Source organism: Rana temporaria, chromosome 1 (assembly GCF_905171775.1).
Source record: "Rana temporaria chromosome 1, aRanTem1.1, whole genome shotgun sequence".
Classification (NCBI taxonomy): domain Eukaryota; kingdom Metazoa; phylum Chordata; class Amphibia; order Anura; family Ranidae; genus Rana; species Rana temporaria.
This window is the reverse complement of record NC_053489.1, coordinates 482208737-482220194: the sequence shown is the minus strand read 5'-3', so window position 1 is coordinate 482220194 and position 11458 is coordinate 482208737. Positions and strand designations below refer to the sequence as shown.

The 11458-nt window shown below is 42.6% G+C and overlaps 1 protein-coding gene and 1 long non-coding RNA gene across 6 annotated transcripts; one reads left to right on the top strand and one right to left on the bottom strand.

Annotated features, from left to right (window-relative positions):
• The first annotated feature begins 3352 nt into the window (after positions 1 to 3352).
• On the top strand, positions 3353 to 10149 carry LOC120918319. 5 transcript variants are annotated; one of them, XR_005744366.1, is made up of 6 exons: positions 3354 to 3740; positions 3830 to 3937; positions 4332 to 4489; positions 7190 to 7312; positions 7762 to 8065; positions 9825 to 10149. It is a non-coding gene; the product is annotated as an uncharacterized LOC120918319 (long non-coding RNA). The 5 variants fall into 5 exon arrangements; XR_005744367.1 differs by having other exon boundaries at positions 3354 to 3937; positions 7762 to 7833; positions 7959 to 8065; XR_005744365.1 differs by having other exon boundaries at positions 3354 to 3937.
• On the bottom strand, positions 6185 to 10607 carry LOC120918311. Its single transcript, XM_040329835.1, has 5 exons — positions 10221 to 10607; positions 9819 to 9988; positions 9616 to 9684; positions 7972 to 8031; positions 6185 to 6853 (listed from the first exon to the last, which is right to left on the bottom strand). Exons 1-5 carry the CDS (start codon positions 10460 to 10462, stop codon positions 6477 to 6479), a joined length of 918 nt encoding a protein of 305 aa, XP_040185769.1. The 5' UTR covers positions 10463 to 10607; the 3' UTR covers positions 6185 to 6476.
• Between the last annotated feature and the right edge of the window lie 851 nt (positions 10608 to 11458).

The following is an 11458-nucleotide window of genomic DNA, read 5'->3' as shown; positions in this document are numbered from 1 at the left end:
TTTCATATCCAAGTAGTGCAACTGCCACCATTGTTAGTCCACCAAATTCCTCCAAAGACACGGAAGCTGCACATACCCATCAGCCAGAGGCAATTGTAAAACAATCCTCACCGGCCACTGGGAACCGCAGATCAAAAATATGGGAACATTTTGTTACTGTTGGTGACGGGCGCATGGTGAAATGCAAATTATGTGGCAGGGAAGTGAGCCGTGGGAGAGACATAGCCCATTTAACCAATGCCGGGATGAATTACCATTTCCGTGCACACCATACACCGGTGCTGCTGAGAGAAGAAAGTGGAGTTGCAGCTCCACCTAGTAAAAAGAGAGGAAGCAGCAACACTACTGCTGCCATTAACCCCAAAAGGCTCAACAAGGGGCAGGAAGATGAAGGGACTTCTTGTGTAGTTGACACATGTCGCCCCATTCCTTTACAGCAGCCCACGCTGCAACAATTTCCCAGTTTCCAATCAAGGGGTATGTCTCGTCAACAGTCCCTTAAAATCACCCGTCTGATTGGGGAACTTATAGCAGTTGGGGGAGCACCCTTTAATATAGTTGAAGGACATACATTTAAAAACCTCATGAAGGTGGTTGCACCTCACTATGTTCTCCCCTGCCGTACTACCTTTAGTAGGAAAATTGTACCCTCTTTATATAATTCCTGTGTTGGATTACTGAAAGAGGAGCTGGGCAGAGCAGCTGGCCAGTCTGTCCATTTTACTACAGACTTGTGGAGCGCTCCCAGTGGGCAACATGCCTTTTTGTCATTGACGGCTCACTGGTGGCAGCCCAAGGAGTCACAACCAAACAAACCAAAAGCAGGAATGAGAAGCACAGGTGCTAAGGCAGCAGAACCTCCTGAGCATGGGCAACGCACATTCTTGTTGCATGCTGAAGTCATGGACGACCAGCACACTGCTGTAAATATTTTACGTGCACTTCAGAAAATGGTGGCGCAGTGGCTTGGGGAGGAGTCAGGCACACGGGCAAAGATGGGCTTTATAGTCACTGATGCTGCAGCAAACATGCTCAAGGCAGTGCGAGATGGCAGATTTGTTGGCATTCGTTGCTCTGCACACGCCCTGCATCTCGTTGTGAAGTCTGCTTTGGACGATGAAAGTGAAACATCAAAATTGTCTGCTATCTTAGACAGTTGTAGAAAAATAGCAGCCCATTTTCATCGTAGTGTGAAAGACAGTCACATACTCAGACTTGAGCAGAGTAAGGCTTGCGTTCCACAGCACCGCTTGAAGGTAGATGTAGCCACCCGTTGGAACTCCACTTTGGAGATGCTCGAACGTATCATGGAACAGCAAAAGCCAATACACGCCATGTCAAATGAACATGTTATTGGTGTAGCAAGGCCAATAAGCAGGGAGGAGTGGAAAATAATTAGTCAGGTGGTGGCTGTGCTTAGCCACTTCCGAGATGTAACAGAAAAATTGAGCCTAGAGAATGCAAGTCTGGCTCAAGTAATCCCTCTCTACATCTATCTTATCACTAAGATGGATGGCTTTCTAAACAAAAGCGAGCCCTTGCCTGGCGGCATAGTTCAAGATGTAGCTGCAATTATAAAGAGACTGAGGGGACAATTGAATAGAAGGATGAACGAGCTCATAGAGGCATGCCCTGAGCTAATGCTTGCCTCTATGTGCGATCCACGCATTAAAGGAAAAATGGCAATAATTCAGAGTTCCCTTACCACCTATAGGGATCTATTAATTCAGAGGGTTTTTGACAGTCACCGAAAATTGTTTAGGCCGGCAGAGGGTGAAGAGGAAGAAGATCAGGAGGAGCCTGATAGTGACATTGTGCCACCATCACCTACTGTTATTAGTACAACCACTGCTGAGCATTCCACTAGAAGACCTGACGTTTGGAGTTTGGCATTACATACTTTAGTTGGACCCACAAAAATGCCCACCATGAAAAGAAGCATTGTGTCAGATCATGTTAAATTATACTTGTCTGAACCCCATTTGGCCTCCACTACAGATCCATTAGAGTATTGGGATGAGAAAAGGGGTATTTGGCCTGCTCTTTCTGTGGTGGCACAAGAGCTACTTTCTTGCCCCCCGACCTCTGTGCAAAGTGAGCGTGTATTTTCTATCACAGGAAATATTCTGTGCCCACAGAGGTCCCAGCTGGCCCCACAGCTGATGGAGCAGATGGCATTTCTGAAAGTCAATCTTCCAAAGCTGGGCTACCCAGAACTAAGCTTTACAACAGAATAATTCTAATTATACTACTTCTTAAGTTCTTATGTTTATCAAATCGATAAAGATATTGTTAATAATTTACCTGTTCCAAGTATAGATGGCGATGCCAAAAAATAAATACAACAAAACCAAATATAGTGCATGTCATGATATACTGTATGTACCAAAAGTAATGTTACATGAATACAATATACGATAAAGTATCAATCACAATGTAGATACAGCAAGCATGAGAAGCTGTGATCAGCCACAGTCTATATAATTCAAAGATTTATTTTTTGTTGGGTGGGCAACATTGATTACCTCAACATTTTATTTACTATTTTTTTTTATAATTTCCTGACCCCAGGCCCCCCCCCAAATAATTCAGAGGTTGTAAACATGAAAAAAGAGTTTATACTGTAAGGGTGATCCTAGCTTGTTAGGCTCTCAATCTCTAACTTTGAGATTTTAGCTTTTGAAATACAAATATTTAATAATGTGGTTGCAAGCCCACTTTAAATAAAATACAAAAATAAAATACGTGCAAGACAAAGGCAAATACCTGCATACTATATCATAATGAGCTAGTATGCATAGCATACTAGCTCATTATGTAATACCACTGATCGGCGAAAACCTCGCTGCGGTGGCCGACACAACGGCTGGCGACATGTAATCCCGCTGTTAAACGTGCAGGTTTAGCGTCTCTGGGCAATCACAGCGCAAAACCCGGAAGTAACTCCGGGCCTACATGCTGCTGCCCGATGATGTGTCGGCCACTGCAGCGGGGGCTTTGATCGCAGGTGAGTATTACATAATCAGCTTCTATGCTATGCACGCAGGTCTGCCAGTCCTGGCATGACCACCTTAAGAAAATGCACGATCGTTCTAAATTATCCCCTAAACCATGAATGGAGGTATTTCAAGCACCTACATACAGGTAAGCATTAATATAGTCTTCCAGGTAGCTAAAAGTACTATATATTTATTCATTTCTGTTGATATATCTATTTTGAATCCTGACATGCACTATGTTTGTTTTTGTTGATTTTATTATTTCCCATCACATCTTACAACTTGCAAACGTTTGAATTGAAGTAGATCTATGCATAAGGGTAATAATAATAATAATAATAATAATAATAATAATAATAATTAATAAATAATAATAGTTTTTGTTTACATTCACAAATCCAATATCTACTACCACCGTTTGCAAGAATGTTATCAACCCAAGCTGGGGTTAGTTTGTTTATTTTTCATTCGTTTTTGGAGTAATGTTTTGACTCCTTGGCTCTGAAATTAAGCCACAAAAAAAAAAAGCTACCATTCCATAAAGAAACCTACTCCACAATTCCACGGCTCGCAATACTCCCACAAACACTGGGGCTCTCCTCCTACTGTGCTCTTGCTGCAGTGCAGACTGCTGCCACCTGCCCTCAAAGAAGAAATATTACAGTTCACGTTTGGAAGACATCTCACCACACTATGGATTTAATCCTGGTTAAGTATGTTGCCTGTGGCACCCTTAAACACGTGAGTGGCTTATCAATTTTCCCCTACTCACCTTCCATCATTCCATTAATTATTTCTTCTAATTTATATCCCTCTCTCTTTTTTTGCAGTTGCAATTTACTGACGTCATGTCTCACATGCATGCCTAACATTGGACCTGGATGTGGATGAGGAGGAAGCAAATAGAAAAACACATGAGGTTTTTTCAGCACTTCATAGTAAGTATTAAGACTAAGAGTAAACCCCACTTAGGATGTTATAATGATATACTTGTATGACTTTTTTTTTTAAATAAATCACATTTATTTGTCATTGTGTGTGAGTGAGTATGGGGTTAGTCTGTGTGTTTAAGGGTCAATGTGAGTATGTCTGTGTTTTTCTGTGATTAAGTGTCTGGGTCAGTCTGGCTTTGTTTACAAGGCACTTCATTTATTGGCCAGTGTGTCTGTCAGTTAAAGTGTGTGTCGTCTTTATGGGTCAGTGTGTGTCACTGTGTATATGTATATTTTAAGTGGGTGTGAGTAAGTATATTGGTGTGTGTCATGGAATGCATAATGTGCAAAAATGTTATTTTGATGTATATATGGAATACAGTTGTGTTACTTATTTTAGGTTTTTTGACATCGAAATAATTTCTTCTATGCCATTGTCAGTGTATCACCTCCACACTTCCCAGAGCTACAAATCTAAACTCATGCTTTATCTTGGCCCTGGTATTTTGATTCCATTCTGACCACCAGGGATCTGAATGCTGCTCAGCTCCATGCAAGGTAAGAACAGGGAGACTGGGAACTGTATTATCTTTTGGAATAGTGATTAAAATTCCATTGCAGCGAAAGCAGATATTTTCTCATTAGTTTACCGATCGGCAGGGATGGACTGGCCATTGGGACTACAGGGAGTTTCCCGGTGGACCTGGGGGGGAACAAAGAAGCAGAGGGAGGACCAGAGGAGCAAGGGGGGACGACAGAGGAGCATGGGGGAGGGGACGGACAGCTGATTTAACAGCTATGGCCTGGGAGTTTCTCACTTCTGCCTAATCTTGTCCCATAAGGGGGGGGGCACCAAACTGATTCTTTGCCCCGGGTGAAATAATGTCTAGCTTCCCCAGTGGTACTGCCTAATAAAGTAGAACGGCTAGGGGCTAGTGAAGGGGGAGAGGGGGCTTGGGTGGCCGGGGGGGGGGGGTTGCGGGAGTTGTCCTGTCAAAGTGGGCCAGTCTGGATGAAGTCCAGGGCCAAATTTTTGTCCCAGTCCATCCCTGCCGATCGGGTACATTCTCTGCCTAACTCAGCTCTGCTGCATACCATTTGAAGATACAAAATTGCAAAATGCCTCCACGTGTCTTTACAAGATGTGATAGTGGGATACATGTTTTTCCCTAATGTCTACTTATATTGTCCTCCGCTACCTCCCTAGCCCCTCGGTCTATAATTTTTCACCCTGGCTATCTTATTCCAGTATCCACACTCCCACTGCTGTTAGTATCCCCCCCCCCCTGCTTCCTGTGTTGTTTTACTGTCCAGTGTCCACTAACAGTGGGGAAACATTAAAATATAAATGAATAGTTTAAGGTAGACTGTGTGGGCCAGATTCACATAGAAGAGCGGCGGCGTAACGTATCATAGATACGTTACACCGCCGCAATTTTTCATCGCAAGTACTTGCACTTGCGATGCAAACCTACGCCGGCGGCCTCCGGCGCAAGGCGGGACAATTTAAATGGGCGTGTGCCATTTAAATTAGGCGCGCTCCCGCGCCGGACCTACCGCGCATGCTCCGTTTCCGAACTCCCGTCGTGCATTGCGCGCCGTGACGTAATTTTTTCGAACGGCGACGCGCGTAGCGTAATTCCGTATTACTGGACGGCTTACGCAAACGACGTTATTTTTAAAATTTCAACTCGGGAACGACGGCCATACTTTTAGACAGCAATACGCTTGCTGACTAAAGTTAGGGCACCAAAAAAAAAAGACTAACTTTGCGACGTGAAACTGTGGGAATGGAGTTGGGTGTATAGGATTTTACTGTGTTTTTTATTTTTGTTTTTTTATTTTTTGTGGTTGAACTGGATGGACTTGTGTCTTTTTTCAACCTGACTAACTATGTAACTATGTAACTATGTAACGCGAAAAACCGCCGTCGATCGCCGTAACTCCTAATTTGCATACCCGGCGCTGGTTTACGACGCAAACTCCCCCCCAGCGGCGGCCGCGGTATTGCATCTTAAGATCCGACAGTGTAAAACAATTACAGCTGTCGGATCTTATGGCTATCTATAGCATAGATAGAACAACAGATACAACGGCGAATCAGCAGATACGCCGTCGTATCTACTCTGTGAATCTGGCCCTTAGAGTTTGAAGTTCGGAATAAAATACTATTGTGTGTGGGAAATGAATACATAATAATTTAGCAGATAATGTGATGATGTATATAAATAAATAATAATAATAATAATAATATTAGACCAAAAATAGTTTTATATTCACAAAAAAAAAAATATTTTCATAGAAATTACAAACACACATGCTGGGTAGGTGTAACTTGGCAGCATAAGAAAACGTTTCTACCAAAATCAAGGAACAGTAAAAAGATCGATTCTGCATAATAATTTGCGATGAGATGGGCAGAGGAAGGTCTAGCCTTCATTTTTCAAAACGTCTTTGTTGGTTATATGTTCATCGTAGCTCCCAGGCATTGGAGCAATGTGTCTGGAAATATCTTCAAGTAAACAAAATATACTCTGTCCAATGCCTAATTGTGTTGTTGGCTTGCCCGGGCCAAAATTATTTCAAAACTCTCAGTTTGCTGCCTGCTCAACTGATGGGTAAGCCGGGTAAGCCTTTTGACCTTTCGTTGTAGTTTTCGGTTGTCACACCTTAATTCTATAAGCTCCCTCAGAATGATCTCCTGCACAGTTGGGAAAGGCGGTACAGCAGTAGGTGGCATCAGGGCATGGGGTGGCTGAATGAATGAACCTTGTCCTCTGTGCTCCTCCTCTGGGCCGGGGGAGAAATCAGGAGTCTGGGGAATGATAGGGGTAATCTCTGGCTGAATCTCCAGCCTCTCCAAAAGAAGAACAGGAGAGTGCGGGCTGCACTGTACTCTCCTCTCAGGGTGGTATTGCTGATCTGAAATAGATAAGATAGGCAAAGTTTGATGAATGATGAAAGCGTTCATAGTAATGAATTTATTCAGATTAGACTTTTATGTAGTAGTAATATTGAATAATGGAGCAAATGAAAGATTGAGTTGGGGAGGGGGGATAAGTTGTATTAATGATTGAGAGAAAACAAAAAATCAATTTAAACTTATTTAGGTAAATCTACACATTGCATTTATATCCTAAAGTTAAAAAAATTTAAAAGGTTATTTAATAAAATAACCTTTATAGAAGTAAATAAATACAATATAAAAATTGCAGAAACAGAAAATGCCTTAAACAGAAAATCTTTTTTCTTTATTAGATAACATATTTATCAGCATATGACACGCACATTTAACTCCTGAAAAGCTTTCTGTTAAAGACGGAAGAAAGAGTGAAGATAATGTTGAAGATAAAGTTCTTAAAGGGTCCCAGTAGGTTGCAGGTAAAAAGGGCATATGTCTTCTAAATTTATTATCGTAGTATTTTTGATATCCTACTGCAAAAACCTTTGTAGCGCTTTTATACCCACTAAAAGATAAAAAAATACCTGTAAAGCAAAGGCATAATGAGCTAGTATGCACAGCATACTAGCTCATTATGAGCTAATAACCTTGTAAGTAATTTAGTGTGCCGTGCTAGGTTTGCAGGGCGAATATCTTCTAAACCATACAGGTTATAGAGATATTATGTATAGACATTATAGGCTTAACGGTAGTTTAAAAAAAAAGCGCAAAAGAGCTGTTGAACACCTTTCAATAAGGGCTACTAAATTCAAAATCATTAAAAGAACCAAAGGCAGAAAAAAAATTTCAACACGGTGGAGTTCAGCAAAAAATCTTTGTGATAGGAATGAATCTCTGACATCACAGCCACTCTCATTTATTTCCACAGTTTGCGCAGTCCTCCTTGATATATCAATCCCCCTTCAAATCACAGTGTCCCTTTCACTTTCACGTTCTAAAGGTATGAGGTGTCATTTTTGTACGAATTTTTAAATTGAACTTTTAGGTGTATTACATGAAAATGCCTATGTGTAAATAGGGTACATGATGATAATGGAGTTAGTGCTGTGTCCTGTTTCTTCCCAGATCATGCACTTACCCTGAGGAGGAGCAATGGTCCTGCCAGAAGCCGATGCTGGAGGGTCTTGAATGCAGCTTTCTGTTAAAGACGGAAGAAAGAGTGAAGAGTCAAGGTAATGTTCATGAAAAAGTCAACAGCTGTATTTACAATTTTTGCCTGAGATATGTCGTATAACTACAATATTTTCTACTATGAAATCAAATATTCAACCAAAAATGGACTGAGGAAATGTAAAATATAATCAGAAGTTGCTGATGTGTTAAAACAGATGTTACATTTCTGGCAATTTTTAAGATTAACAAAATATATGTAAAATATGCTATCAAGTATCTACATATCATTTACTACAACCCCCATATACATAGTACCAGGGCTAAATTAGCTACTAGCCAGGCCTCAAGGGTTACTAGCCAACAGTTAGTTGCCACACCCAACCCTTAGCTTGCCCCACCCCTAATTCAACCCCTAAACACGCCCTCATAAATTATCTCATTAAATGACACAAAATTGTTTTATGCAGAATAAAATATTAAAAAAAAATATTAACACCAACTTTATCCAAAACCACCAATGAAGCCTGCCTGTGCCCACCTATGTAGCCTGTGCCCACCAATGCACCCTGTGCCCACCATGCAGCCTACATGTGCTGCAGGTAAAGAGCGATAAACGCTTTCATTTCAATTGATGTTTTCCCGCTACTAAACAGCCCTGCCCCATGGCCAGGAAACTTTAATTTACAGATCGCCCGTCCTGGGATTGGACAGGATAAAAGTCCCGGAGGAGGGGATGTATGTGGCAGCAAGCGGCGGGGAACACGGCAATGTCAAATCAAAGCTGTTATCGATGTGTTCTCCTCTCTCTTCCCCCCCTGTGATCGATGAGAGAAGGACTCCCTTTCAAACTATGCTGTTGGCGGAGCTCTCACCCCTTTCTCGGCATCCCTCAAAATCTAGTCACAAAATGAAAGCAGGCAAGTTTGAATTTGGAAGGGTGCATACATACTACTACTATACCCACCTTTTGATTTAAAAATCACATTTCTTACATCAGCTTCCTCAGAAGCTGATGTAACCTTCAGAACCTTCAGAACCTGATCAGAACCTTCACATGACAGTTTCCCCTTCACAATTATGTTCTGATCTGAACCCCCTTCACAGTGGTAAATTTCACCCACCTTCACAGCACATGTGAACAGCTGTGTTCTCTGTCCCACCCTGCAACTTGACCCACCTTCACCTAACAGCCCCACGCAGCTCTGCCCCCGTCACAATTCAGCATCCACAGCTCTGACCTTGCTACCTTGCTTGGGCACACAGAACCGTAGACACAATAAATACTATAGTGGGTGGAGCAGAAGTTGCTGAAGTTATCCAGCATAATGTTGTTTGTTAGGGCCGCATAGCAACCAACCAATCACCTGCTGGTTAATTTTAAAAAGTTCTCTTCAGCTGCTCTATTGCTGCCCACTATTTTGCATTGCTATTTTTTCGGCTCACTGTGCATAACGAGCCTTCTGCTCTCGACTGTGATAGTGAAAGCTGAGTAGCCAGGGAGACAGAAACGGCACCTAATTGTCTCAACTGTGACGGTCTGCATGGCACAGTGACTTGGTCCAAGTAGTAAATAGCAGTTCATTAGATATCCTTTGTGTTGGGTACTCACCACCAGAATGTTGTTGATAGGATGTACTTGGAGTTGGAGCTGATCCTTCCAAGGATGATGTTTCTTGATCTGGAAAACATGAATGTAAAAAAATAAAAATAAAAGTCATACATGTGTAGTCATCATAAACAATAAGATAGCTTTACAAATATATTATAACTGCAATATATATAAATTATAATGATATATTTAATTTTCCTCACCACCAGCTCTATGATTTTGACCCCTGCTGCTGAATCCAGGGACATCCTCTGCCAGAAGGACATCTCTTAGCTCCGCCTCCCACTCTCGCAACTTGATAGGCTTTCCTCGGTTTTGTCCTAGTCGAAGCCTCTGCATCTTCTTTGTAACCGTTGCCCGACAATCATAGAACCTGCAAATGTACATAAACATTACAATTACATTAATAAAAAAACAAATACTTAGATTAATGTTTTTTGAAAACCACATTTCTTTTCACATTGTGATGGTTATATGTATACTGTTCAGCATGTGGCTGTGACAAATAAATTTTTTGGTTACGTTGAACTGTTACTTTTTTGTTATTGACTACAAAACTGTGTATTTTTTACACAAGAGTGAAAGAATATTTTAATATTAATTACCTGTGTCTGACGCCATTGGTGGGCCTGTGAAACTTGGAGACCGCATTCACGGAGTCCCGGACTCGTTCCCAGGCTGCTGACTTCTCAGATGCTGGCACGGATTGGCAGAAGAGTGTCACTTTTTCTTTTGATACTGCAGCAACCAATGCAGCATTCTCCTCTTTGGTATATATGGGTCCCCTTGATTTCTGTCTCTTGGTTCGCTTGTTCTGCTGCACATCTGAGTCCGCACTATCTGACATAGGAGGGGCCACATGTCTCCTTTCTTTGCCATGCTCCCGCTCCACTACACCTCCACATTCCCTTCCATGCCTCGGCTTCACTCCACACCAATCCTCCCCTCCCCGCCTCCTCTCCCCTCCATGCCTTTCCTCCACTACCCTCCTCTCCTCCCTTTCACGCCTCTTCTCTCCTCCACGCCTTTCCTCCACTACCCTCCTCTCCTCCCTTTCACGCCTCCTCTCTCCTCCACGCCTTTCCTCCACTACGCTCCTCTCCTCCACTCCACTACTCTCCTCCACGCCACTCCTCTCTTCCCCTCCATGCCTCCTCTTCTCTCCATGCCTCCTCTTCTCTCCATGCCTCCTCTTCCCTCCATGCCTACTCTCCCCTCCATGCCTCTCCTCGACTCTACTCCTCTCCTCTCCTCCACACCTGTCCTCCACTCCACTCCTCTCTTCCCCTCCACGCCTCCTCTTCCCTCCATGCCTCTTCTCCCCTCCATGCCTCTCCTCCACCACACTCATCTCATCTGCTCCACACCTCTCCTCCACTTCACTCTCAGTCACACCAACAAGTCTCACATCAACACACTGACTAACACCAACATTCTCACTCTCAGTCTCAACACTCACATGTCCATTCTCACTCCTATACATGATTTTAATTGCCCAAAAGATAGCAAACCAGTGAAACCACCACACAAAAACAAGTCGAAATTCGACAAGCCCACCTCTGCCCTGCTCTCTGTTCCTCCCTCGCCAAACCACGCACTCATACACTGTCTCAAAATGGAGTCCAGGGGCGGAGGCTATAAGCCGCGCATCGAAAACGAAAGTAAAGTATGACATTTTCGAATGGTTAAGATTTGCTGCGATGTACTTACGAAAGTACGAATGATTTACAACACACATTAGCAGCGTTAGCGGAGCAATTCTGACACATTGCGTAAAATAACGAATTAAGGCCCGATTACAAATTTACTCAAACAATCTTACGAAAGTAATAATCAGTCAGTA

Coding starts and splice junctions, on each gene's coding strand:
- LOC120918311 (XM_040329835.1), bottom strand. CDS start 10,462: ATGTCAGATAGTGCGGACTCAGATGTGCAGCAGAACAAGCGAACCAAG. Junction 9,989..10,220: donor ACCAATGGCGTCAGACACAG/GTAATTAATATT, acceptor GTACATTTGCAG/GTTCTATGATTGTCGGGCAA. Junction 8,032..9,615: donor CTATCAACAACATTCTGGTG/GTGAGTACCCAA, acceptor CGTCTTTAACAG/AAAGCTGCATTCAAGACCCT.